Source organism: Apteryx rowi, unplaced genomic scaffold (genome assembly GCF_003343035.1).
Source record: "Apteryx rowi isolate R43461 unplaced genomic scaffold, aptRow1 scaffold_1220, whole genome shotgun sequence".
NCBI lineage: Eukaryota > Metazoa > Chordata > Aves > Apterygiformes > Apterygidae > Apteryx > Apteryx rowi.
Genome location: NW_020447443.1, coordinates 35,101 through 60,438, shown reverse-complemented (window position 1 = coordinate 60,438; position 25,338 = coordinate 35,101). Strand labels below are relative to the sequence as shown.

Sequence of the window (25,338 nt, the reverse complement as noted above, 5' to 3'; positions counted from 1 at the left end):
GAGCAAGTGGGCAGCTAGGGGCTGACATCAGCCCTGGGCCTGGGTGTGCTGCGGGGCTGCTGTGGCCAGCAGGAGCAGATGGAAGGGCCGGTGTGCTTCCTGGGGAGACACACCCTGGCTAAAATTACCCGCCAGTGGCAGGGAGGGGTGCTGGGACAGCAGCCTGCTATTTTTAAAGCCTGGAGGAGCTAAATGCTAGTGTGGTGCATGGCAGGGTAGAGACAGGCCTCTGGCCAGAGAAGTAGCGTGGGACAGTGCGTGGAGGGGCACATCTAGCACCCCTGCTGCAGGGTTGGGGAGAGGGCCAAGCTGGCAGGACCTGTGTCACAATCACCAGGCATTACAGTCATGCTGGCGAAGGGCAATGACAACTGGGTGTGCAGGCACCTGCAGGACCTCGGGTGGCAGTGGTCCCTCTGCCATGGGATACCTCTGCAGACAGCATGAGAGGCAGGATGCGGCACCTGGCACACACACTGGATCGTGTGGAGGCTCAGGGAGCAGAATTGAGCCCCGGAGCTGGGGGTGCCATCTGGGAAAGGGACAGGAGACCCCTGAGTATGCTGGACTGGAAGGGACTGAAGGAGCTACAGGCCACAAGGGGATTTGTCAACAGCAGTGATGGCTCCTACCCTGACACTCAGCTGGAAGGGGACGCCTGTGTCCCCAGAGAGCCCCAGTGTACCTTCGGGGTGCTGGTGGTGCAGGGTCAGGACCTGGCATGGGGACAGCCTGGGATCCAGGCTTCTCCATATGTCTCTGAAGGCCAGGCAGAGAGTCAGTGAGTGGGAGCAGGTCTGGGGGAGCCAAGTGGCCCTCTGTGCTTCACATCCACCATGCCTCGGCTCCCAGCCAGCTGGAATGTTTCTGATCGGCTTAAAGCCCCACTGAAATCCCTTAAGAGGTGAGGCAGGCTAGGTTTAGCCCTGCCTTGTGTCCCACTAATTCCTAAGGGAGCCTGAGGGGAGCTGCAATATTGGGGGGGGGGGGGTTGCACCTTTGCCTTTGCTCATAGCTTTCTGAGCCTGGGAGCTGGGCTTGCAACAGCAGGACAGGCGGCCCCTGAGACCACCCTGCACCCATCCCTCCTTACAGTATTGCTGCTTTATTTGCAAAATATTCTCTCCACATGTCCTGGCAGTGCCCTGCTCTCCCTGAGCTGGGTTTTGGGATAACCCTGGGTTGCCTTCAGGGACAGTTAGTGTCCCATGTGGGAGATGCTGCCAGGGTCACTGTGACACTTGCCCCAGCTTGCTGGGTTGTTTCTTCTCTGTGTCTGTGCTGTTCTCCAGCAGGCCATGAGGGCTGAGGGGGGTTGTAGCCGCCAGCTTGCCAGCCAGGATTCCCTTGGAGCCAGGCACAGACCACAGCACCCATACACAAGCATCCCTCAGGCCTCCCCAGGGCTCTCCAAGTTTTTCCTTCTCCAGCAGTGCCTCTGAGCTCAGCTGTTTTCGATGTGCTCCTAGCACAAGACACTGCCCCTCTGTGTACGCTTGCTTCCTGGAGAGATCCAGGCCCTTTCGAGCGTGTGTCAGCTTAGGTGCCTTCCTCGATGGGATCCAAATTGCTTCTCCCTCCCCTTTCCAAGCGCTGGCCCCACCAGCCTCCTTGCAGCACTGTACCTTTGGGAGAGGAGCTCCCCGGCACAAACTACAGCTGGCGGTCCTGCTCCAGACCTATGTGGAATGATCAGCTGCCCAGCTCAGGGCTGCTATCTGCTGCTGGGGAAAGTTTCTTTGCTAGCATCAGCCTGTTCTTCAGTCACTCCAGGGCAGAGCTCAGCTGCTGGGGTCCTGCACACCGTGGGCCACTTCCTCTGCAGTGCCAAGAGGCAAAGCTGGTGGTGGACAGTCCTCTCCAGGCAGCAGAGTGGGATTGCTTCAGCACAAGGCTCTCTGACCTTCCCTTTTGCAGGAGGTCATTGTACTGTGCAGGGAGGATGGATGTGACTTCCTTTGTCCCCATGCCATGTCCCCCATGTGGCAACACCACAGCCTGACCCCATGGCAGGGAAGTACAGTAATGCCAGCCTACACATGCTCAGGTACTGGGGTGTACCCAGTACCCCACATCCCCCTGGGCAGCCCAACACAGCATGGTGCGGGGTGAAGATAATTAAAAAAGGATTAGCTGGGCTACACCGGTGGGGAGCTGCCAGGAGCCAATACCTAATCCCAGCAGAAATGCACAGGGGCCATGCAGGGAGCAGGCTCTGTGGGTCCCTGTCACTGGGGTCTTGCCTGGTTGCATTGATTGTGTGGACAGGGTTTTATGCTTGGAGACATGGCTGCAGGGTGCAGTGCAGGGAGTGGGATGTGTTAGAGATAACAGACAGTGCAGATATATTCATACTGTTGTATGGTCGCAGTGCAGAGCCCCAGGCTGGTACCTGGCTGGGATATCATTGCTGTGCTGTGCCACAAGGATACAGTGTGTTTACACTAGCCAAGGTCTCCGGTTGGCACGGTTGGTGTGCGTGTGCCCCCACATGACGCCTGCAGGCACAGCCTCTTGGCAGCAGAGCGAGGGACTGCTGGGCCATCCGAGAGCAAGGGACATGCCTGGGCAGCACTCAGATGGCCACGGGACAGCCTGCGTGGCTTCCCCTGTCCCTGGGGCACCCTGCCCTCCATCACTCCTTGTGCCCAGGTTGTGGTGATGAGCCGAGGCCTGAGCCAGCCTATGGCAGCCGTGCCACCCCAGCCCAATAGCAAATGTCATGAGGACATACAGTCACTTCACTATCTTCGCAGATGGCTAAGCTGGTCTTGCACTGACATGCTAGAAACGAGGCCATGAACAGGCCAGAGGGAGGAGGTGGGTGCCGTTGCCCAGGGCTGGGGATCAAAGCAGTGATGGGAGAGATCCCTGTGCTGTATATCACATAACAGGGCTCACCTCGCTTCAGTGGAGAAGCCCCAGGGTGCAGTGGAAAGCTGGGGTTTGGGACGTGGGAGCCAGCCTGGCCGGAGATGAAAGAGCCGACCTGCCACACAGGCAGCCAGTGAGCGGCCCCGTGTCGGAGATGGGTGTGGAGGCAGCCAGACTCGCACACAGCACCCTGGGGTGCCCCCTGTCCTCACTGCATCCCAAAGGAGTCCCAAAGCCATCTCAATGTATAGGGGGCCTTTTGGGATGCCTAGTGCCAGACAGCACAGCTTGAGGGTCCCCAGGGACTCCAGTTCAAGGGGGACATCCCCAGTTCTGGTCCACAGGCGCGTGGGGGCAAGAGGAGTCCCAGTCCCTGTGGCAGGATGCCTCTCCTACCTCTGTGACCTCTTTCCCCCCCCCCCCATGGAACAAGCAGTTTCTCGAGGAGCACTAGCAAAGGCCATTGAGCTGCCCCGCTACACAAAACATATCTTTTGGCTGACAGTGGCTGAATGCACCAGCAGGGAGCATGGATTGCGTTCCCTCTCTGCTCTCATGCATCTGGCTCCCCTTTAGTCCTGCCCTCCCTATTTATTTGTCTTTCTTGTCCCAGTCCTCCTACTCCCTTTCTCTGTTGCACTCATTCTCTGGCACTGTTTGGGCTCGGACATGCCCCACTCTGCCGCAATGAAAGGTAATCAGGCCACCCAGATGTGTCAGCCTGGCTGTGTGCTGGGAGCTGAAATCGGACCCAAAAGAGGCTGGGTAGTCACTGTGCAGCAAAGCATCCCACCCCCTCTGAGGTACTGTGACTTGGTCGTGCGCCAAGAGAGGGTGATGATCTGGCTGAGCCAGGCATCAGTCTGGGAGCCTGATGTGCCCATGTCCCACACAAGGACTGAACTGCAAACCTGAGGCAGTTGGAGACACAGCTCCCTGTGCAGAGCTGCAGCCAGATGTGCAGGGTCCCTAGGCAAAGGGAGGTACATGCTGGCTCTCGCTGGGCTGTCATGGAGTCTCATGGGTGAGCCCCAAATCTTGTGTGCATGCAGGATTGTCCCGTGGACTCCTCGCAGGCTAGTGGCCCCCCCACATCTGGCACCATCCAGATGTTGTCCCCCCTTAGATGTGACGTGAGGAACTGACTGCATTCCAGCAAAATGGTTGGGTCAGGGCCAGAGAAAATCAAAGCATTCAGTTTTGCATCCTCTCTGTCCCCTGGCCAGGCTCCTCCATCCTTGCACCTCCCGCAACAGTTTCCCCAGGCAGTGGCCAAGGGACCCTGTGGCTCAGGAGTGCTGGGAGAGGTCAGAGCTGGCCACCCAGCCCCAAAAGAAGGGGAGAGCAGAGGGGGGTCCTGTGATGTTGCCTTGCAGAATGCAAACATTTGGGGTTGGATGTTGTGTTTGAGGGTTTGAGACCCCCCCACCCCACACACACTCCCTCAGCTGGTGGCCTCCCTGTGCTTGCAGACCCAACCAGTGCTGAGTTTTGGCTGGGGTCTTTCTGCCAGGCTGGGGTGATGGCCATGGAGGGAAGTTGGCGGCGTTGCGTGCTGCAAACACAATGTTCGAAGCAGCCTTCCTCAGGCTCTTGAGGCATCTGTTCCCAGGAATGTGCCGTGGATTGAAGGGTGCTCTGCAGAGAGGCACTGTCCTGCAGCAGCCACTGCTCCCCACGAAGGCAGACAAAGCCCCTTTGCTGGGGGCTGGCTGGGGCAGCCCTATTTTGTTGAGAGACAAAACCCCATCTGAAAAGCAGTGTTGTGGATAATTAATGAGTTCCCCCGGTTCACAAAGGGTGAGGAGGAGAGATGATGAGGCTGTATGTCTCCGGGGAACATGCCAGGGCTCAGGAAACTGTTAGCCCCTTGCTAACCCCCCTCCGAGCCCCCACCAGCAGCTCCATGGCCATGAAAGTGGGACTTAAGCCCCTGCTCCTCTTGCCCAGATTGCGAGGATGCTTTCAACTATCCCTCCTTCCCCTCCAGAGTGAGGGCCATGGTCCTCTGCAGCAGGCCCCTGTGCTGGGCAGGAGGACAAGGATGAGAACAAGGAGGAAGGAGTTTTCTGTCAGCCTGAGCCTCAGGTCCCAGCACAAAAGCAGTCCAGGCCCTGGACTTGCCTGTAGCCAGACAAGCTGAAATCAGGGGTTATTTCTGTCCCATCCCCGCCATTCATCAGGGCACATACAAGTCAGGATCTTTTGAAATCCGGTCTTGTGGGGGGAGTCTGGCTTCACTCCCTTGCAAGCCTGCCTGGCCAGTGGGATGGAGCTGCACCAAGCCTGACCCACATGGAGTGGCATCAGGACACCTATAGCACCAGTTGGCACAACCCAGGTCACCTTGTCCCACTGGAGCTTGGCCAGCCCCCACTCCAGCTGTAACAGCCCTGCTGTAAAGCTGACACCACCTCCAGCTCCACGGGACCTCTGCAACACCCAAGGGGGACAGGAGACCAATCTGCAGCCTCCTCACTTTGGGACCCCCTGTAGCCAGGGGTCACTGCAGCATCATCAGGACCTTCCCTCAAGGCGCTCCTTTGGGGATGCCAGGGGATGAGATGCATGATTGTCCCCATCCTGGTGGCTAATGGAGATCTCAGCCCTGCCTGTCTCTCTCCCTGCATCCATGGGGGGGCTCTCTGAGAGACTGCTGGTCCCAGTTCCTCCATGGGACATGACAGGTTCGCTTCGCGGTGCAGGTGGTCCAGGAGCCCTTTGCCACTGCCTGCCTCCTTGCAGCCCCCCAGAGGTGTGTGGGGGTGGAAAGGAATCGTTTCCTACCGCAAATGCTCCTTGGGGCTTGGATGCTGCCAGTGGAAACACCTGATGCTTATCAGAGCCGGAAGAGCCGAGAGAGACCTGGAAGAGGCAGCAGTCCCCATGCACAGATCTGGCCTGCGGCTGTGAGAGATCAAAGAGCGAAGGCGTCCACACCTGCTTGGCACTGCAGCCCCGGCACGGCCCTGCTGCCAGCTATGCCACCTCTGCACCATGTTCCACCCCTGAAGCTGGCAGGGAGCCAGGCTTCCGCCATCCTGGGCACGCAGCCCGCCAAGCCCAGCCTTGGTGTGGCCCCCACCTCTCATGACCCAATGGTGACAGGCTGCAAGACGCCTCCGCTTTGGTCCAGGGCTGCCTGGCTTTGGTGCTGAGCCACTGTTTTCCTTGCTCTGGGCTTGGAAATGAGCTCTTACAGTGACAAGGGCCAAACAGTCAGGCTGCTGGTGGCATTGCTGTGTGGCAGCTGAGCAAGGGTAATGTGCTGCAGGGGTAACTTTAAGGTAGGCAGAGCCCTAGCGAAGCTCCTGGGACAAATCTGTGTAGCAGGATGATGGAGGCAATTTCTAAACCAGGCAGCAGTCCAGCCTCATCTGGAAACCGTCAGTGATAGAACAGTGCGTGGCCTCAGGGGTCTGCCAGAAGCACATGCAGCTCTCCTGGAGAAGGGCTGCTGCGTCTGGCATGGCTGCTCCATGCTGGCACAGCTGCATCCCCAGGGCCCCACCATGGCAGCTGACCCAGCCCCGCCATGCTGTGCAAAGAGCCGGTGCAGGAACGAGTGTCCAGTGGGCGACGTGGCGAGCCCTGAGACACAGCAGCAGCAAGAGGAGTATCCCTCCCTGCCTGCCTTCTCCAGCACTACCAGTTGCTTTGGCAGCTCCCGCGCTGTTTTTCTGGGATGGAAACTCGGCCCTTATGACGCCTAATGACTTCTCCAGCTGGAGGCAGCTCCTGGCAAGGCTTGCTCAGGGCTCCTGGCCTCAGGTTGTGCTAAGACCCCCTACAGTGCCCTTCCCAGGGTTGGCTTGCTACATTCCCAGCTCCCGTGGGGGATGCTGGGATGGGCAGGGCCCTGCCCCATCCCAGGGCATGTTTGGCACCGGTGGGCTGGGACCAGTCCTGCAACCAGAGGGTGATGGAAAAGTCTCAGCCATGCAATTGCAGGATGGGTTGAAAGCACTCCAAGTGCTTTCCAGAACTCATTTGACAGAGGGAAACTGAGGCACAGGGAATGTCTTCTGTGCAAGCAGCCAGCTGAGAGCCCAACTGGAGGCCGCAGCTCTCCCAATGACTCAGATACCAGAGAACATTCCTGGGCACAGCAACTCCTTGTTTATCCCGCTAAAATGCGGGGTGTCTGGCACAGCCTGGGCCATCAGCTCTCTTTGGATGCCCAAGCCCTGTTTGGGTCCTGGCATGGCCCAGCATGCAGTTTGGTCCATTTGGCCGAGCACTTTGTTGGGGCCACATTGGGACAGGGGCTCAGATGGGTCCTGGCACTACTTGACTTCCTGGTACAGGGAAGTTGGCTAGCAAAGCTGGTAAATAGCCAGTATTTTTGTCTCTGGCAAAGGAGGGAGACCCCAGGCATGGTGGTGCAGCCCCACTGCGTTGCTGCACCCTGTAAAGCACCCAAGCCACCTCCTCCTGTGCCAGGGGTTTTCTGTGCTGTTTCCTGTGGCTGGGATCCCTGGTCAGAGATTTGGGATCCCAAGAGGCAGGGAGGCTCCCAGGCCGTGCCGGGAAGTGATGCAGCCAGCTGCCGGGCTGAGGTTCATATGATGGATTTGGCAAGGAGAGGCCACAAGTCTGGCAGCATGGCAAAAAGCTCCAAAAGGAGAGCGGGACTGCGGTCACGTGCAGGGGTTTGGTGTGCTCAGATGAGGGTGTTGGGGCAGCCACAGGAGCAGAGTGGGGAGTAGTGGTGGTGCGTGCAACATGGGGCCGGGGCCAGTCATTTTCTCTGGGCTTTGTGGTGGCTCCATTGGTGGGATAGCCTGAAGGGTCCCTCAAGGATGCAAGGGGTCTCCATCTACCACCTTTCTCAGAGCTTGTTTCTCTGTGTGGTCCCTTCCAGGGCACCAGAGGATGGATGCAACCTTCTCCAAGTCTGCCCCTTACGCACAGAAGCACCCCAGCCCCAACCTGTCCTGCTTCCAGGTGGGCTTGGGGGCTTGGGCTGGACACAACCCAGATGACTGGGTTCTCCCATCAACCTGAGTTAGTGATTAGCACGGGGAAGGTTTGGAGAGCTGGGCTCCAGAGCCAGCCCCATGTCCCTGGGGTCAGTCCTCCGAGACCCGCTGTCCCAGTGATGCACCTGGACCCCTGCTGTCACATGACTGCAGCCAGCACCGGGAACACCTTGCTGCAGGCAGGAGGTAATGGTGGAAACGGTCTGGATGCAGATGCTGGTTGGCAGGGCCCCAGGGCTGTGCCCGTCACCGATTTTTCTGTGTGCTGTGGTGGAGCAGCTGCTGCTTCTGCTGCTGAGGAGCTCGGGGAGGGACACCCTATGCCCAGCCCAAAGTCCCATGGTGTCTTGGCTGCTTGGGCAAAGTCTTGCTGGCAGAATAACTCCTGCTCTGCCAGATCAGCTGCAAACTGGCCAGCAGCTCCCTGCCCACACTGTCCCCCTTGACCCTGGCCCCTCTCCTTTCCCTTAGACTCCCAGGCCCTGAGGTCTCCCCCTGCCCTGGGCCGTGCCGTGAGGATGAGAATGGTGCTATAGGGGCCAGGACACCTGTCTTGGGGCCCAGCATGGCCTCAGGCCGGAGTGGGGCATCCCCTCCGCTTCCTGCTCTGGCAGAATTGCAGAGATGTCTGTGCCTGGTGCAGCATCCATGGGTGCTGGCATGGGGTGAGCGGGGCGCCTCTCTTGCAGGCTCAGGACCATCCCAGCCCTTCTGCAGTGAACTCAGGCCAGCACTCGGCAGTGCAGTGTGACAAGGAGGAGAACAGGGTGCTGGGGTCGAGCCTGCTGCTGTCCTCCTGGAAAGCTGGGGTGCCTGCTGCTGGCAGTGAGAGGGTTACATGCCCATGGGCTGGCTGGCGAGCTCCTGCTGCAGCAGGCAAGCTTGAAGGGCACTGCCCCAGGTGCCCTGCCTTGTGGGGGGCTCCCCCGATGGGTCCTCATGACCTGCTGGGGCAGGCACACACCTGTGTTGCACAGCCTCCCAGGCCTTGCTGGGCCCTGCTGTCCACTGCCAAACTGACTGCACTTGCAGCTTGCTTGCACCTGCTGCCTGCACCCTCTGCCAGCCCACCTGGGCCCACTGCCTGCACCCACTGCTGGCCTGAACCCACTGCCTGCACTCGCTAATGGCCCACCTGCACCCACTGTCTGCCTGCACCCACTGCCAGTCTGTCTTCACCCACTGCCTGTGTGAACCTGCTGCCAGCCTGCGCTTGCTGCTGGCCCACTTGCACACATTGCCTGCCTGTGCCCACTGCCAGCCTGAGGCCATTGCCTGCCTGCACCAGCTGCTGGACTGCACCCACTGCTGGCCCACCTCCACCCACTGCCTGTCTGCACCACTACTTGCACCTGCTGTCAGCCTGCCTGCACCTACTGCCTGCTTGCACCCACTGCTGGCCTGCCTGCACCCACTGCCTGCACCCACTGCCAGTCCACTTGCAGACACTGCATGTCCACACTCACTGCTTGCGCCCACTGCCTGTCTGTGCCCACTGCCTGCACCTGCTGCTGGCCTGCCTGCACCCACCACCTGCCAGCACCTGTTGCTTGCCTCTTATGCCTGCTGCCTGCCTGTACCCACTGCCTCCCTACTCATGCCAGACCTGCCTGCCTGGGCTGGACAAGGACAGCAAGAGGGTACAGAGGGGATGGCATAGGAGGGGGTGGCCTCTGAGGTGGCCTGTACCCCCCCCCAGCCCTGCCGGAGGAGGCACGCATGGCCCTGTTGCCGGCACCGCTCAGCACTTGCTATTTTTGGCAGCGCTGCCTGGAAAATGGGAGGCAGCGGAGGAATTTTGTTTGCTCCAGGCTGGGCCCGAGCCAGACATCTGGGCTGCAGCTGAGTGGGGAGTGGCATCCGGGCCCCCCGCCACCCCCACACGTGGCCCTGTGGTGCCCCCTGTGCACCCTGCTCCTGGGCAGGAGGGCAGCCAGCCCTAGCCACCCACTCCGTGCGGCTCACCCCCTGAGCGATGTGCTGGCCCCACCACTTGTGTCCTGAGCATGGCATGCTCAGCTCTCATTCCCATGGACAGGCACCCCCAGGGTGCAGAGGGCCAGCAGAGTCTTCCTGGTTTGTGTGCGGGCAGGTGGCACACACGGGGTATCAATGGGTGCCACATGGGGTGGCAGCATAGGGGTGTCACTGGGAGAGTGGAACGGGGACGGTGCAACCGGCCATGGCACTGCATGCAGTTGTGCATATGCGCACGTGTTTGTGCTATGGTGCAGTGTATGGCTGTGTGTGTGTGAGATGGGTGAGTTGGTGCCCCATGCGGGTGTGTTACAGGTGTGTTGGCTCAGCATGTGGTTGTCTGTGGCATGTGTGGCACTGGCTGTGCTGCAGCATTTGGTTGTGTGTGCAAGTCCAGTGTGCTGGTGCAGCATTCAGTTGTGTGTGTGTGCCACTTGTTGGTGCAGCATGTGGTTGTATGAGTGCAAGGTGGGTGTGCCGCACTGGCTGTGGTGCAGTATGCAGTTGTGACAGATGTGTTGCCACAGGTGCAGTTGCGTGTGTGCGATGAGTGTGTTGGTGTGGCATGTGAGTGTGTGTGTGTGTGTGTGTGTGTGATGGGTGTGATAGCAGAGTGTGCAGTTGTGTGTGCTGGCTAGGAGTACCAGGCAGTGCCACGGGTATGTGTTGCTGTGCAAGCTGTGTGTGCCGGGTGCGCGTGTGTGTCCAGGGCGTGTGCGTACATGAGCCCATGCAGGTGTGTGCGTGCCTGCGGCTGTGTGTTCCTACGTATGTTTAGGCCAAGGGGCATGCACGGGGTGGGCGGGGGTGCACAGTGTCACTGTGTGTGTGCGCACAGCCCACGCACCCCGGCCCGTGCCGGGCCGTTCCGGCCGCGCCCCCGGCTCCGCCGCCACGCTCCCGGGGCTGCCCCGCCCCGCTGGGGCCGCCTCCCCGTGTGGACGTGGGGGGCGGAGCAGGGCCGAGCCGAGCCGGGCCGAGCTGAGCCGAGCCCCGGTGCCAGGTGGGTGCCGCTGCGCCCGCGCCGCCTGCACGCGGGGCCCCGGGAGGATCCCACCGCTGCTGGCACTGGGCAGCGGGGCAGGGCTGTGGGGGATACCCGCAGCGACCCCCGAGGGCGTCCCCACGGGGCCGGGCTGTTGACGGGTGTCTCTCTGGGCTGGTGTTGGGGATCTCTGGGCTAGCATCAGTAGTCTCCCCAGGCAGGTGACAGGGGTGTCTGGTCTGGCATTGGGGGTGTCCTCGAGCTAACAATGGGGCTCTCTCTGAGCTGGCGTCACTGGCCTGCACCTACATCAGCCAGGCCTTCCATGAGGGCTGACACCAGCCCCAGCCCTTGGGGAGCCCACGCTGAGACCGGGCAACTCATCCGAAGGCTGAGCTGATGATTTAGCTCTGACGGCTCCTCCCGGCTCCTTCTCCCCCCCAGAGGGACGGCCAGGGCCAGAGCCGGCCCGGAGCAGGCAGGGTTATTGCCTTACCAGCTGACTCCTGTTTTGCCTGTCACCCGATCCGTGTCATAAACTTTTACAGCCTCTCCAGTGCACAGTGAGCGCGCGGCAGCGGTCCGCCTGCGTGTCTCACTTCCCTCAGCAGGGCCCAGCCTGGAGCACCACCAGCATCAGGGTGAGAGCACGCGTCTCCCGGTCTGTAGCGCAGCCAGCCGTGGTGAGTAGTGGGGCCCTGGAGGGCTTGGAGACTCCCGATGTACAGATACAGTCGGGGCCTCTGCAGCTTCCCTTGCCAAAATGCAGCTGCCTCTGGGGAGGTGCTGGGGGCTCAGGGTGGTGGTTGTCCCCCCCAGGGGCCTGGGGAGAGGCCCAACTGCTAAGCAGAAGGGGCCAGGCGCTCTTCTGGGATGGGGGGGATAGAGGCTCCCATGCTGGCATTCCCGTAGCAGAGCACAGGGCAGGCGAGTGGGCTGCGGGCAGCTTGCTCTGGCCCCTCTGTAAGCTGCATGCCAGCAGTGCCAGCAGGTGCTGGGGAGGCAGGCAGGAGGAGCAAGCCACCCCACAGCACCGCTGCGCCTGCCAAGGCACTGGGAATCACTTGCCGGGGCAGCAACTCGGTGAGCTATGCCGATGCAGGGCCTGGGCCTGGCTGCACAGGGCTGGCTGAGGTGGCAGAGCCAGCGGCCCTCCCCGGCGGAGCTTTTGTGGAGTTTCTCCCCGCTCCGTGTTATCGCAGCTCCTTTGGGTCTGCAAATGCCATTAGCGCCCAGCATGGGCCAGCGAGGCTGTTAAATAGGGCAGCTCTGCTCGGCGCCCTGCACTGTGCCCAGTGCCAGGCTCAGAGCTGCCCTGGCCCCATGTCCACCTGCCGCAGGCAGGTAGGACTGTGTGTGCACTTTTGGGGTTACTGTGGCTCCCTGCCACAGCAATACCCCCTGCGCTAGGTGCTAGCCACCGCTGGACACACTCAGGCTGTGTGGGAGCTGCTCCAGGCCCTGCCTCTGCCCGCAGAAGCACAGGGCAAGCCCTGGCTGGTTGTGCTGGGCAGCAGGCTGCAGCAGGTGGACGTGTCCGGATCTGCACGCGCCGTGGCCATGGGACGGCCCATAGTCCCTCCAGCCTGGTACCTGCTGTGGCCAAGCTCACACCGTGTCCTAAGGAGACGGTGGAAGCCAGAGGTGTTTGATTGAGCCTCGGTGCCCCAGTGTGCCAGTGAGGCTCTGCCAGCTTGCCCAGCCCTCTCTACGTGCCGGCAGCGAGGGGGGACTACAAGCCCCACATGCATGGCCTTGGCATGGGCTAACACATCCCAGCCGCCCGGGGTCTGCCTGGGGCTGCTGCCGTGCGGCCAGTGGGCAAGGCAGATTGCTGCATGTTGGTGCAGTGGTTGCAATAAGCATTGGCTCCAGCTTGCCAAGGGAGAGCGTGCAGGAGCTGGAGCCAGAGAAATTCCTCCCCCATGGTAAGCAGCTCTCCGCAGCGTGTGTGATAGTGGGTGCCTGCAGGGGTGGCGGGCATGCTGGGTGGCCCCTCTCCAGGGGATGCAGGCACCCGGTTGGCCCGGCATCTGGTCAGAGCCTCGACCCCAAATCTGGCTCCTGTTTGCAGCTGGCTTGCCCCTGCTGGGTGGTAGAAGGAGGGCAGGGTGGCCTGCTGGTTGGAGCTGCAGTGGCAGGGGAAACTGAGGCACAAGATGGGTGGCCCACATGCTGGCCAGTTTGCCCTGTGGTCAGGAGCCTGCTGTGTGGCCGGGCAGGCGTATCCAGTTGGCCTGAACCTTGACACTTGCCCCATGCCCCTGGGGCAGCTCTGTTTATGGCTTGGGGGCAAGAACAGGCAGAGCCCAGCACTCTCCTCCTAGCACAGCTCTGCGCCACAGGCACGGGGAGAGCTGGGCATGCTGCTTGGCCAGGTCTGCCTCAGTTTCCCCATGGGCGGGAGCAGTGCTCATGGAGCCCTTTGGATTTGGGTTGGGATTAGAGGCTTAAAAATGATGGTGCCTGGGAAGAAGCTCAGCTGGCTTGTGTCCCCATCTGACCTTCCTGGGTCAAGCCCAGCCCTGGTGGGTCCCCTTGACCAGATCCTGCAGCAGTAGGTGCCCCATGCCATGCCAAGGCTGCACTGGTGACGGTGCCTGGGGCTATCCAGGCAGGGAAGGACCCCCACTGGCAGTAGGCAGGGAAGGTTTTTGGTCAGGGCTGCTGGTGCCAGCTGTGCTCTGTGGGTGAGACTTCATGGAGGGGCCCCGGCGTGCCGCACGGTGCCGTGCCGCACCGCGCCGCGGGGAGGAGGGGGCTGTAATCCGAGCTGACATTCTCGCTTCTCTGCCTTGCAGCCGTTGGGGGCTGCGAGCTCGGCGCCCGCCGAGCCAGGCACCGGCCATGATCCGCGCGCTGCTCCTGCTGCTGTGCAGCCCTGCCGTGGGCGCTGGGCGCCCGCCACCCCCTGCCACCCCCCGCCTCAAACTGGCCTTTCCAGGTGAGTGCAGGCAACCCCACGGGCTGGGACGGGACAGGGCCATGGGGATGTGCTGGAGCCGTGCTATGCACAGCGCTAGGATGGCCATGGAACAGATCTGGGGCTGGTGCCTGGGTGCTGTGGCAGCATCTGGCAGCACCCCAGCCAATCCCGGGAGACATGTGCAGGGCTGTGGGAGAATGGGTGGGCACAGCATGCGGGTGGCCCAGGAGGACATCCTGGAGGGATGTAAAGACCCAGCATTGTGGCCTTCCCCAGCCCTGAGGTGCCTGCGCCTGCTTCCCTGGGGGATTGCTGGGCATCGATATGGGGCTGCCCCATTACTTGCCTGATGTTGGTCCACTGAGGGATGCTTGCTTTTGGGGGGACGTCTGCACCCAGGCCTGCTCCGGTGCATTTGCCTTTGTGCTCCCGGCTTGGACGCCTGCTCCTGGGCATCCCTGAAATGCCCCGTGGCTGCACTCTCCAGCTCTGTCCCACTCATTCTGGCTCCCCATGGCCCACAGAATGGCTGTGCTTTGCCAGCTGGGGACAACATGCCAGCTGGGGACAACATGCCAGCCAGGGACCCCATGCCGCATGCCCACAGCTCCCAGCTGGTCACCCCACAGGCGTGCCGGGCTCCCCCATCATGCAGAGCCAGGGCACAGAGGCATGCATTCCGTAAGCACCAGGCGGGCCTGTGATCACCGGCCCCTGGCTCCATGTAGGCACCAGCTCTGGGGCATGGGGTAGTGAGCTGGGCTGGGCACTTTGTCCCGGGACACCCCAAGGTGGCCAGCTAGCAGGTAGCTGAGCCAGCCAGCGGGTAGCTGGGTCCCTGGCGAGCGCTCTCTTTTTCAGCCCTTTACAAAGGGCCATTTGTTCCTGCTGCCGTGGAGGGATTAGCTCCATGGGGCAGAGAAAAGGCCCTTTCTCCCCAGAGCTGCCTGTTGTGTGGAGATTGATGGTGGGCCGGTATGGGGGCAACTAACCCGGTAAAGCTGGTGGGACAGGTTTGGGGGAGGGGACGGCACGACAGGGGGATGCGGCAGGGCACAGAGTCCATCACAGGCATCCTGAAGGAACCCCTGCCTAGCTTGAGCTCCTGCGCTGCGAAGCCTGGGATTTGTGCTTAGCCATGTCTGCCCCACACCACCAGCTTCCTCGCACCCCGGGTGGGTCAGAACACCCTGTGCTCACCGGGAAAACCACCTGCAGTGGGAGCAGCATCCCTGCCTGGTGTCTTCAGAGCACTCTTCCCTCTCCCTGTCTGGGAGTGGGACCCGGTGATAGCAGAGAGGCGCAGAGTGGTTGGAGCATGGGAGAGGGGCAGGACTCCTGGGTTCTCTGCCCACCTCTAGGTGACACCTGGCTTGCCGGGAGGGGGTGTTGTGGCAGGGCAGGGCTGAGCAGGGCTCCCTTTGCCCCACAGAGCTGCGGGCCCGCCACGGACTGCGTGTCTATGAGCTGGAGCGCTCATGCTGCTACGATGTGCTGCTGCTGGACGAGGAGCGCGGTCGCCTCTTTGTGGGGGCCAAGAACCACCTGATGTCGCTGAGCCTCAACAACATCAGCCAGAAGGACAGGAAGGTAATGGGGCCAGGTACGGGGTGGCCACACTGCTGACATACCAGGCAGTGTGGGCAGGGGCAGCCATGAGACAGCATGACATGGCCCAGCTGGGCACCAATGCAGCAAGACAAACTGTCGCCAGTGGGCATCACTGCTGAGGCCTGACACACTTGAGGCATGCATCTGGGAGACTCCCCAGGCCCACCCACCCTTTGGGAGGAGGAGCACAGTGTGGAGGCAGCATCCAGGCTGAGACATGACATGAGTCTGGCAGATCTCAGCCAGGTTGAGAGGCGGGGGGGAGGGGCTGCGTGTCCCCAGGGCTGGGTGTTGTAAGCATCCTCCCTCTCTCCTGCAGATCTACTGGCCAGCGCCCGTGGAGTGGAGGGAAGAGTGTAACTGGGCCGGCAAGGACATCAATGTGAGTGCCTGGCAGGCTGCACAGAAATAGGGCAGCGGGGAGGGATGAAGAGCAGCTTGCCAGGCTCCTCTGTCACAGAGCAGCTGGAGGAAACTGAGGCTCAGTCAGAGATTGAGGGCAAGGCTGGGGTGTTGCAGAGTTGCAGGAGTGGGTGCCTGGCATGGGTGCCTGCTCAGTGCCACCTCCCGTGCCCTTCTCCCCCAGACCGAGTGCATGAACTTCGTGAAGATTCTGCACTCCTACAACCGGACCCATCTGTATGCCTGTGGCACGGGTGCCTTCCACCCCACCTGTGCCTTCGTGGAGGTCGGCCAGCACACAGAGGTGAGCCAGCACTTGGCGTGGGACATAGTTGTGCCAGCCCCTGGTGTCCCCTGCCTGCCTACCTGCCTGCCTCTGACCCATCCGTCCCCCTAGGACTCTGTCTTCAAACTGGACCTGCGGCGCGCCGAAGACGGCAAGGGGAAGAGTCCATATGACCCCCAGCATGCAGCTGCCTCTGTTCTCGTGGGTAAGAGGGGGCCGAGCCCCAGCCCCAGGCAGGTCATCCGAGCATGGGTGCCCAGCTGGGACCCAGGCAGGCACAGGGTCCTGTTTAACACTTCCCCTCGGTGCCCACCAGGCGAGGAGCTCTACTCCGGGGTGGCCACTGATCTGATGGGTCGTGACTTTACCATCTTCCGCAGCCTGGGCTCACGCCCATCCATCCGCACCGAGCAGCATGACTCCCGCTGGCTCAACGGTTAGTGCTGGCACATGGGGAGTGGGAGGTCATGGGGCCATGGGCACCCTGGCTGGGGCCTATGGTGTGGCATCGCCAGCCCTGCAGAGTCATCCAGGCAATGAGTCTGCTGGGCTCACCTGTACTCTGTCCCAAAGCAGTGCCTGTCCTACCCGCAGGGCCCTGGGGTGAGCATGAGCACTGTCCAGGGCACTTTGTGGGTGCGTGCTGCCCCCCTGTGGACAGTGTGTGCACACTGGAAGGGGTGGTGGAGTCCCATCCTTGCCACGCACATGCTGCACAGCTGGGCATGGGGGTCTGTGTCCTCCTAGGACCTGACCAGTCTCCCTGGAGGGTGTCTCTGTGATGGGGCTCCCCATGCCCACAGGTGCCCAAGATGCCCAGCCCTGTGCCCAGCATGGGCACCAGCCGTGGCACCCTTGACCCCTGCCCTTTGCCCCCAGAGCCCAAGTTCGTGGATGTTTTTTGGGTGCCCGAGAGCGAGAACCCTGATGATGACAAGATCTACTTCTTCTTCCGTGAGACGGCAGTGGAAAGGCAACAGGGGCTGGGCAAGACCAGCTTTGCCCGCATTGGCCAGATCTGCAGGGTGAGTTCCCCAGGCCCCGTGAGCGCAGTGGGGAGTCTGGTGTGGGGGCCAGCCTGGCACAGCAGCTCGCCGGAGTGTGTGGGACTGTGGGTGCCAGTCCAGCACCACTCACTTTGGGTGCCCTCCCTTGCTCGGTAGAATGACGTGGGTGGGCAGCGGAGCCTGGTGAACAAGTGGACAACGTTCCTGAAGGCCCGGCTGGTGTGCTCTGTGCCAGGCACTGATGGTGCGGACACCCATTTCGACGAGCTCCGTGAGTGCCGACAGAGATGATCTGACCCTCAGCCAGGGCTTGCAGCCCCCGGGACCGAGCCCTGCCAGGTCACAGGGTGGCACAGGGTGCAGCGTGCACCTGGGGATTGCAAAGGTGCCTGTGGGCACCAGGGCAGCCAGGCAGCTCTGGTGCACGGAGGTAATGCTGATGCTGTCCCTGCCCCTGTGCCTGCTTGCAGGTGATGTCTTCCTGCTGCAGACAAGGGACAAGCGCAACCCCCTGGTCTATGCCATCTTCTCTACCTCCAGGTAAAGCGCAGCCCCCCACCTCGCATGCAGCGATGGTGCCCACTGGCCCCTTTGCCTCTCACGTCACCATATCTCTCTCTTACCAGCTCCGTTTTCCAGGGCTCGGCTGTCTGCGTCTATACCATGGCTGACATCCGCCGGGCTTTCCTGGGGCCCTTTGCGCACAAGGAGGGCCCCAACTACCAGTGGGTGTCATACCAGGCTCGTGTGCCGTACCCCCGCCCGGGTATGGTACGTGGCACGGGGCGAGCGGGGAGTCCGGGAGTGCTCAGGGGCCCGCAGGGGGCATTGGCAGCAAGAACCCCTGCTCACCTGGCTCTGCCTCCCTGCAGTGCCCTAGCAAAACATTCGGCACCTTCAGCTCCACCAAGGACTTCCCGGATGAGGTGATCCAGTTCGCCCGGCACCACCCACTCATGTACAACCCGGTGCTACCTCACGGCCAACACCCCGTCTTCCTCCAGGCCAACACACCCCACACCTTCACCCGCATTGCTGTGGACCGCGTCACAGCTGCTGATGGCCACTACGACGTCCTCTTCATTGGCACAGGTATGTGGTGCCTCCTTGGCCGGGGGATCCGAGGGTTTGGGGATGCCCTGACCGCGGGAGCTGTGCCCGCTAGAATCCCCAGCCTCACCCCATTCCTTCCCGCAGATGTGGGAACGGTGCTGAAGGTGGTCTCGGTGCCCAAGGAGAGCTGGCACAACATGGAGGAACTGTTGCTGGAGGAGCTTCAGATCTTCCAGGTGAGGGGGACAGCCTGTGGCTGCCTCGGCACCTGGGGATGGCTGTCAGGGCACCTGGCCTAGCTCTGCAGCCCCCAGTGCCCCCAGGAGCCTCCCATGTATCGTGTGCGCTGCCCTCGCTCTGTGCCAGGCAGCCATGCGGACCCACAGGGCTGTGCCAGGCCAGCTGCATCCCCACTCCGGTGTGGATGCTGCCTGGATGCTCCAGCTACTGTGACATAAGAGCTGGGAGCCCAGACACCTGGGTTCTCTCTGCACACCCTCCCCAGGGTGCCTCTGGGCATGGCTGTGCCCCACACCAACCACAGCTCTCCTTGACCTGTGCCCTTGCTCTCTTGGCAGGACTCATCCCCCATCACCAGCCTGCAGATCTCCTCAAAGCGGGTAAGGGGGAGCAGGGCTCTGTGACCACTGGCTCCACGTGGCATGTCCCCATGTCCTGCTGTGGCTGTGCTCGAGTTGTTGTCTTTACATGGGGATGCTCAGTCCCCCTTTCTTCTTGCAGCAACAGCTCTATGCCGGCTCGGCCACGGCTGTGGCCCAGCTGCCCCTGCACCGCTGTGGCATCTATGGCAAAGCCTGTGCAGAGTGCTGCCTGGCCCGGGACCCCTACTGTGCCTGGGATGGCAATTCCTGCACCCGCTACATGCCCAACACCAAAAGGTAGGCAGCACACCAGGAATCGGCCTGCCCCTGCTGCCCTCGGGCAGCTGGTGACGTGCCCAGATGCCCTGCTGAGGGGCACTCACCCTGTTGCTGCCCATCCCTCACTCCCCCCATCTCCCACAGGCGTTTCCGCCGGCAGGACGTCCGCAATGGTGACCCCAACATGCTCTGCTCCGAAGGTGAGTTGGAGCCTTGCCAAAAAGTGGCCAGCCCCACTGGCCTTGCTCAGGCACAGTGGCAGGAGGCTTGCGCTCGGTGCTGATGGCCAGGTCGTGTCCCCTCAGATCCCCAGCTGGGCAGCGTGCCCCAGAAGAAGCTGTATGGGGTGGAGGGCAGCAGTGCCTTCCTGGAGTGTGTGCCCAAGTCCCTGCAAGCCCGAGTGCTCTGGACATACCAGCGTGCCAGCAGTGCCCCCAAGCGAGAGGTAGGTCTGCCCCAGCACAGGCCCGCCAGCATGGCCAGCCCCAAGGGCCTGGCTGCGCTGTGCTGTCCCGTTCCCTGACACCCCATGTGCATGTTGGTACCTGCAGGTGCAGCTGGACGAGCGGGTGGTGCGGACAGAGCGGGGCATCCTGCTCCGCAGTGTGCAGCACACTGATGCCGGGCTTTATCTCTGCCATGCCACTGAGCACGGCTTCACCCAGCCCCTGCTGCAGCTCTTGCTGGAGGTGATCGGCACCCAGCAGGCCCCGGGGCTGGCACCCGCCGGTGACACGGAGCCTGTGGGGCCACCCGGCCGCAAGGTCTGGTACCGGGACTTCCTCCAGCTGGTGGACCACCCACCCCTGGGGGCCATGGACAAGGTGTGCGAGCGGCTCTGGAGCCGCAGGAGCCCCCCAGCCCGCAGGAGGCCCGTGCTGCCTCCTCCACTCAGCGCCAAGGCCAGGCCCCCCAACTGGAGGCAGGGTGAGGAGCCACGCAAAGCCCGCAGCCGGCGCACACATGAGGCGCCGCGGGCCGAGCGGGGCCCCCGCAATGCATCCCCCTGGTGACCCTGGGGCTGGCCCCGGGTGCCAGGCTCTGCCTAGGAGTGGGGCCGTGGGCTGGGCGTGCAGAGGCAGGGCACCAGGGCTGGCGCCGGCCAGGCTGCGGGCCACTCTGGAGCAGAACGGCACTGGGGGTGAGGGGACCTGCGGGGACTCTGGTTCCAGGGTGAGGAGAGCAGCCAGCCTGAAGATCTCCGATGGCTGCTCTGGGCTGCCTGTGCTTCCAGGCCGGGGGCCCCTGTGCCCACGACCACCAGCTCCAAGCACCCGTGGGGGACCAAGCGGGTTCTTGGGCACCGCAGAACCACTGATGTATTTATTAACGACTGTTACTGATGAATGTAAACCCACCCGGGGCCACTGGGGCGGGCATGGCCAGGCTGTACCCTGCAGGCATGGTAAGAGGTGCCTATGGCCAGAGCAGGATGGGGCAGCAGGGTGCCACGGGAATTCCAGGGTGCACGGGGTGGAAAGGGGCCCAGGACAGGACATGAGGGACCAGGGCAGGCCTGGCCCAGCCTTTGCGGGTGGCTGTGCAAGGACGAGAGGCACCCAAGGGGTTGGTGCCTCGCCAGGACTGGGGATGAGGTGTTGCCTGGGGTGGTGGGCCCTGCAGGGCGGCTGTGCCAAGAGGGGAGGAGCCTGGGGGTGGAGGGTGCCCAGCACCCCAAGCACAGCTGCGAGGGAGAGCCGCCGAGCCCCTGGGGTTGTACTAATTGAACACAATAAAGCAGAGGATTCAGCCTGGTGTCCAGAGCATGCCCAGCACCCCTAGGAAGTGCCCGCCTCCCCCCATGGGATGCCCCTTGCAGGAAATGCCCATGGGGGCGTTCCTGCCCACCACCTGCCCAGCGGCCCGCCCAGACTAGCACCCTCTGCACTTTCTTTCCTGAAGACTGAAATCGAAACTTAGCATTTTCCCAGGGCGTTGCCAGAGCCAATGCTTAAGGGAGTGCCAGAAGGGGAGCCCAGGGTCTGCTGTGTCCCTGGGCCTCTAGTGACACCAGTGCCTCTGGTGACACTGGAGCCAGCCATGTCCCAGTGCTGGCCATGCCGCAGCACCTAGGCCAGCTGACCCAGCACAAGGGTCCCTGGCATGAGCACAGGCAGGTGCTGGCCTGGGCAGGGCGCTCCCAGACTTCTGCAGGATCCACCTAGCTTGGGTTGCCCCCATGGTGTGCCGTGGGCCCTCCTGACAGTTGGGGCATGGAGAGGGGGCACTGAGCCACCAGAGACACCCCAGACTGCAAGGCCCCTGTGGCACTCCCAGCTCCAGCACCTTCCTGAGCCTGCAGGCAACTGCCCATGGTGCCACTGCCCTGCGGCTGGATCCTTGTGATGATGGAGGCACTCTGCAGCCCCCATCTGCCCCCTCCCAGCCCCTGTGGTGGCTGGCAGGAGCAGCCCTGGGGACCACCTGCACAGGAACCTTTTGGGGGCCCAGCCCCAGACATGCACCCCCACCCAGACCCTCCCCAGGTGCCCTGGGATTGGTGCTGGGGAATCCCCTGGCACAGGGGCCTGGGGTTGTGTGTGGGGATATCTAGTATCTACATAACCCTCAGCTCTGGGTGGTTGGGGAAGAGACAAAGCCCCAAGACCAGGACCACCTAAAGTTAACGGCTGTGAAGCCATCGGAGTGGAGGGCGGAAAGGGTTAGGAGCAGCTACAGGCAGGAGAAGGGCTATGTGCCCCCCCACACACCATGCCCACATTGCCGGCACCTGGTTTGGTGCTGGGCTAGCATCCCTGATCCAGCAGGACGTGTTTTGCCCTGCCATGCCCACCCAGCACCCTTGCTCCTTCCTGTGAGGTCATCCCCAAACTCCCTTTGCTGCTTGGTACTGTCCCTAAAGCCAGGGCAGCACAAAGGCTTTCCAAGTCATTTATTTCCAGCATGATGGGTGGTGCATGGATACAGCGGTGTGGGTTGGTGCCCAGGCAATGCTCAGGACGGCAAGGGAGCAGGGAAGGGGGGGCGCCGGGGGCCTGTGCCCCCACGAAGACGCAGGAGCAGGTAGATGATGCTCTTGCTCTGGATGCCATAGTGCGCCAGTGTGTGTCGATCCTCCAGCTCCTCGGAGCCAAACGTCAGGCGCTGCTGGTCTGCGGGAGGGCCCAGCTGGGTGCAGATCTGTTCCTTGAGTTGCCGGACAGTGTCGGTGGGCCGCACGGTGTAGGTGCTTGTGCGGTTCTTGATGTCCTTCACCAGGATCTGCATCTCCTGAGTCTCAGTGTGCAGTAGCGTCAGCGTGGTGCTGCAGAAGATTTCGCAGGTGGCCAGGGTTTCGCTGTCCTGCAGGATGTGGAGAGTCTGGTCTGGCTTCTGCTGGCCCAGGCGCTGCTGGTATGGAGGGATGCCCCACTGCTGTGCAATCCCTTCCTTCAGGTTCAGGATGGTGGTGTCCAGACTGACAGTCCTGGTCAGACTGTTGCCTGTCAGCAGCCTTATCTTCACTTTCACAGGCTGGGCTGGCTGTGGGGGGAGAGATCAGGTGAGTGAGAGCAGCAGGAGCATGGTCTGGGGACTACGAAGCCCTCAGGGGTGGACAACCCTACCTGCACATCCCAGGGCTGGGCAGAGGCAACGCAGGGCAGAGAACAGCACTGGGCAGCTTCATTTGCCACCACCGCCCAATTCTTGCCTTGGCCCAGGATCCCCGTCGGGTCAGCAGGGTCCAGGATCACGGGGCTGTGAAGACACGCACAGGCCCTGCTGTTAGTGCCGTGCCAGGGTGGATGGAGGCCTGGGCATGCTGCAGTGCTGCCCATTGCCCTGCCCAGATGCCAGCTCCACTTGGGAGCAGCACCTGGGGCTGCGGTGGAAGGCAGTGCCTGTGGCGCAGGTGGCACAGGCAGTGCCTGGGCTGGGGGCTCTCACCGTGAGCTGTGCAGCAGGTTCTTCACATGGGCGCCCACCTGGGTGTGCTGGAGAGAGTAGTAACTTTCCCAGTAGATGAGGATCTCCCGGTACTGGCACAGCAGCTGCAGCACTGTGCGGAAGCCCTCAGCCATGTCGAAGTCCTCTTTGGCATCCGTGCCCTGCTCCCATGCATAGATGGTCAGCAGCTCCAGGGCATACTTGGGGGGCAGGTCTGCGTTGGGGTACCGTGGCTTCAGGAGCTGGGAAGGAGATGGGAGCAGGTGAGAGCTGGCAGGCACAGGCACCCTGGGATGTGGGATGGATCCCAGGATGCCCATGCAGGCGCAACGAAGCTGGGCAGCCCCTCACCTCCTTGTACCAGTGCTTGACTAGGCGCAGCAGGTTCTTGAGCTTGGCGGGGCGATGCTTCACAAACTTCTTCTGCAGTTCAGTGAAGCAGGGGGAGAACTCGCCAGGGCCACTGTGTGCAGCCAGGAGCCTAATGTACACATCAGCAGACGGCACAGTGTCGTGGGTCACCTGCCCTGTGGGGTGAGAGGGAGCTGAAAGAGCCATCCCAGCATCGCTGCCCCCTCCAGTCCCACGCCTGCCAGGTGCAGACCCCTACCCAAGGCGTCATAGGCAGGCAGGATGTCTACATCAATAGACTCCGTGTGTGACTCGGACCGGAGAGTGAGGCTGAGGGATCGTGGGGATAAGCCGGGGGGGCCCTTGAACCGGGGCCTGCTGATTTCCACAGTGAACGTCAGTGTCCGTCTGCAGCATTCAAGCCTCTCCTCAATGAGGGCGAGGATTTCGGCTCGCCTCTGCTTCTGGTCCTGGTAGTTGGAGAAGCAGCTGAGGAAGAGCACCACGTCGGCATCAGAGTTGTTCTGCAGGGCTGTGCCCTTGCCTGCTGAGCCGCCCTGCGGAGAGACATAGCACCTGCTCAGCACTGCTGCCCCACGGGGGCACAGGGGAAGGACCCATGCCATTCAAGGAAGCTGCTAAGGGAAACTGAGGCAGAGCACAAACTGAACATGCGGGGCAGGGGGAAGGGTGGCACTGGGTGCCCCGCCGGGGAGGAAGCCACAGGGGCAGTGAGAGGGGTTGGCATGGCAGGGCTCATGGTGCCCAGAGGGCCCCTTCCAAGCAGCATTCACCTTGACAGTCTTGTGGACGCGGATGCCCTCGAAGCACTGCTCCTTGAGGAAATCACAGATCTGCTTCACCGTCTGCTTCACCTGTTTTTGGAAAGCGGTGCTGGGCTCCAGAGTCTTGGCGATCCAGGCGTCCAGTCCACGGGCAGTCACCGTCCCCAGCCCATCCATGGCTGGTACTTGTGCCAGTGCCATCCGCCTCCTGAGTCTCTGGTCCTCTCCTGCTGCTCCTGCCTGTAGCTGTCTTTAAACCTTCTCAGGCTGACGTTCTGATGGCGTCACAGAGGGGAACTTAAGGTAGCCTGAGCCTTGGAGTTTCACTTCTTCCCCAGCCACCCAGAACTGAGGGATGCTGCTAGATAATCCCAACCCAGGCCCTTGTGCCAGGGGATTCCCCAGCACCAATCCCAGGGCACCTGGGGAGGGTCTGGGTGGGGGTGCATGTCTGGGGCTGGGCCCCCAAAAGGTTCCTGTGCAGGTGGTCCCCAGGGCTGCTCCTGCCAGCCACCACAGGGGCTGGGAGGGGGCAGATGGGGGCTGCAGAGTGCCTCCATCATCACAAGGATCCAGCCGCAGGGCAGTGGCACCATGGGCAGTTGCCTGCAGGCTCAGGAAGGTGCTGGAGCTGGGAGTGCCACAGGGGCCTTGCAGTCTGGGGTGTCTCTGGTGGCTCAGTGCCCCCTCTCCATGCCCCAACTGTCAGGAGGGCCCATGGCACACCATGGGGGCACCCCAAGCCTGTGCCCATGCTGGGGGTTCCTGTGCTGTGACCTGGCTGGACCAAGTGCCTGGGCTGTGGTACGGCCAGCACTGGGACATGGCTGGCTCCAGTGTCACCAGAGGTACTGGGACATGGCTGGTGCCCATGACACTGAAGGCCATGGTGTCACCGCAGGCAGTGGGACATCAGTCACCAATGTCACTGCAGCCTTGGGAATGGGCAGGCCCTGGTGCCACTGTGGGCCAGGGACACGGCTGCCCTGGGCACTCTGCCTATGCTACCTTAAGCATCGGCTCTGGCAAATTGCCAAGTTTCGATTCTGAGTTTTGTTTTTGGGCTGCTGGAAACTTGATTTCTATCTGCCGGAAATGAAATTGCAAAGATGAGCCCCACTGACCCTGTGCTGGGTGGACTGCCGCAACCACCCAGCCCACATTCCCAGTGTGGCCCTCGCTCAAGAAGCCACAGGGCAAGGGGGCACCCAAGGGTGATGCTGGGGTGGGTGCCCAGTGCAGAGCCCAGCTCTGCCCTGATCTGGCTTTCTTGTTCTAGTTTTCTGGGGCACTGGGGAGATCCAAATCTGAAATCCAGAAACTGAAACTC

General features: G+C 62.1%; 3 protein-coding genes across 3 annotated transcripts in view; 2 read left to right on the top strand and 1 right to left on the bottom strand.

The window, feature by feature from the left end:
- The first annotated feature begins 455 nt into the window (after positions 1–455).
- On the top strand, positions 456–19,997 carry SEMA3B (semaphorin 3B). Its single transcript, XM_026092056.1, has 18 exons — positions 456–781; positions 13,620–13,762; positions 15,177–15,334; positions 15,675–15,737; positions 15,942–16,061; positions 16,155–16,248; positions 16,360–16,479; positions 16,923–17,068; positions 17,207–17,321; positions 17,521–17,590; positions 17,677–17,821; positions 17,923–18,142; positions 18,248–18,339; positions 18,682–18,723; positions 18,845–19,002; positions 19,129–19,184; positions 19,290–19,429; positions 19,536–19,997. Exons 1-18 carry the CDS (start codon positions 456–458, stop codon positions 19,995–19,997), a joined length of 2,670 nt encoding a protein of 889 aa, XP_025947841.1.
- A 1,865-nt stretch (positions 19,998–21,862) lies between these two features.
- Positions 21,863–24,329, bottom strand: LOC112978491 (2'-5'-oligoadenylate synthase 1-like). The gene is made up of 6 exons (XM_026092069.1): positions 24,018–24,329; positions 23,483–23,780; positions 23,224–23,399; positions 22,873–23,114; positions 22,551–22,683; positions 21,863–22,467 (listed from the first exon to the last, which is right to left on the bottom strand). Exons 1-6 carry the CDS (start codon positions 24,207–24,209, stop codon positions 21,940–21,942), a joined length of 1,569 nt encoding a protein of 522 aa, XP_025947854.1. The 5' UTR covers positions 24,210–24,329; the 3' UTR covers positions 21,863–21,939.
- Positions 24,330–25,112: 783 nt separating this feature from the next.
- Positions 25,113–25,338, top strand: part of IFRD2 (interferon related developmental regulator 2) — a 6,233-nt gene continuing 6,007 nt past the window's right edge. Inside the window, exon 1 of the mRNA XM_026092129.1 lies at positions 25,113–25,233. The gene's annotated coding sequence lies outside the window, so the exon portion shown is untranslated. The remainder of the gene's footprint in view (positions 25,234–25,338) is intronic.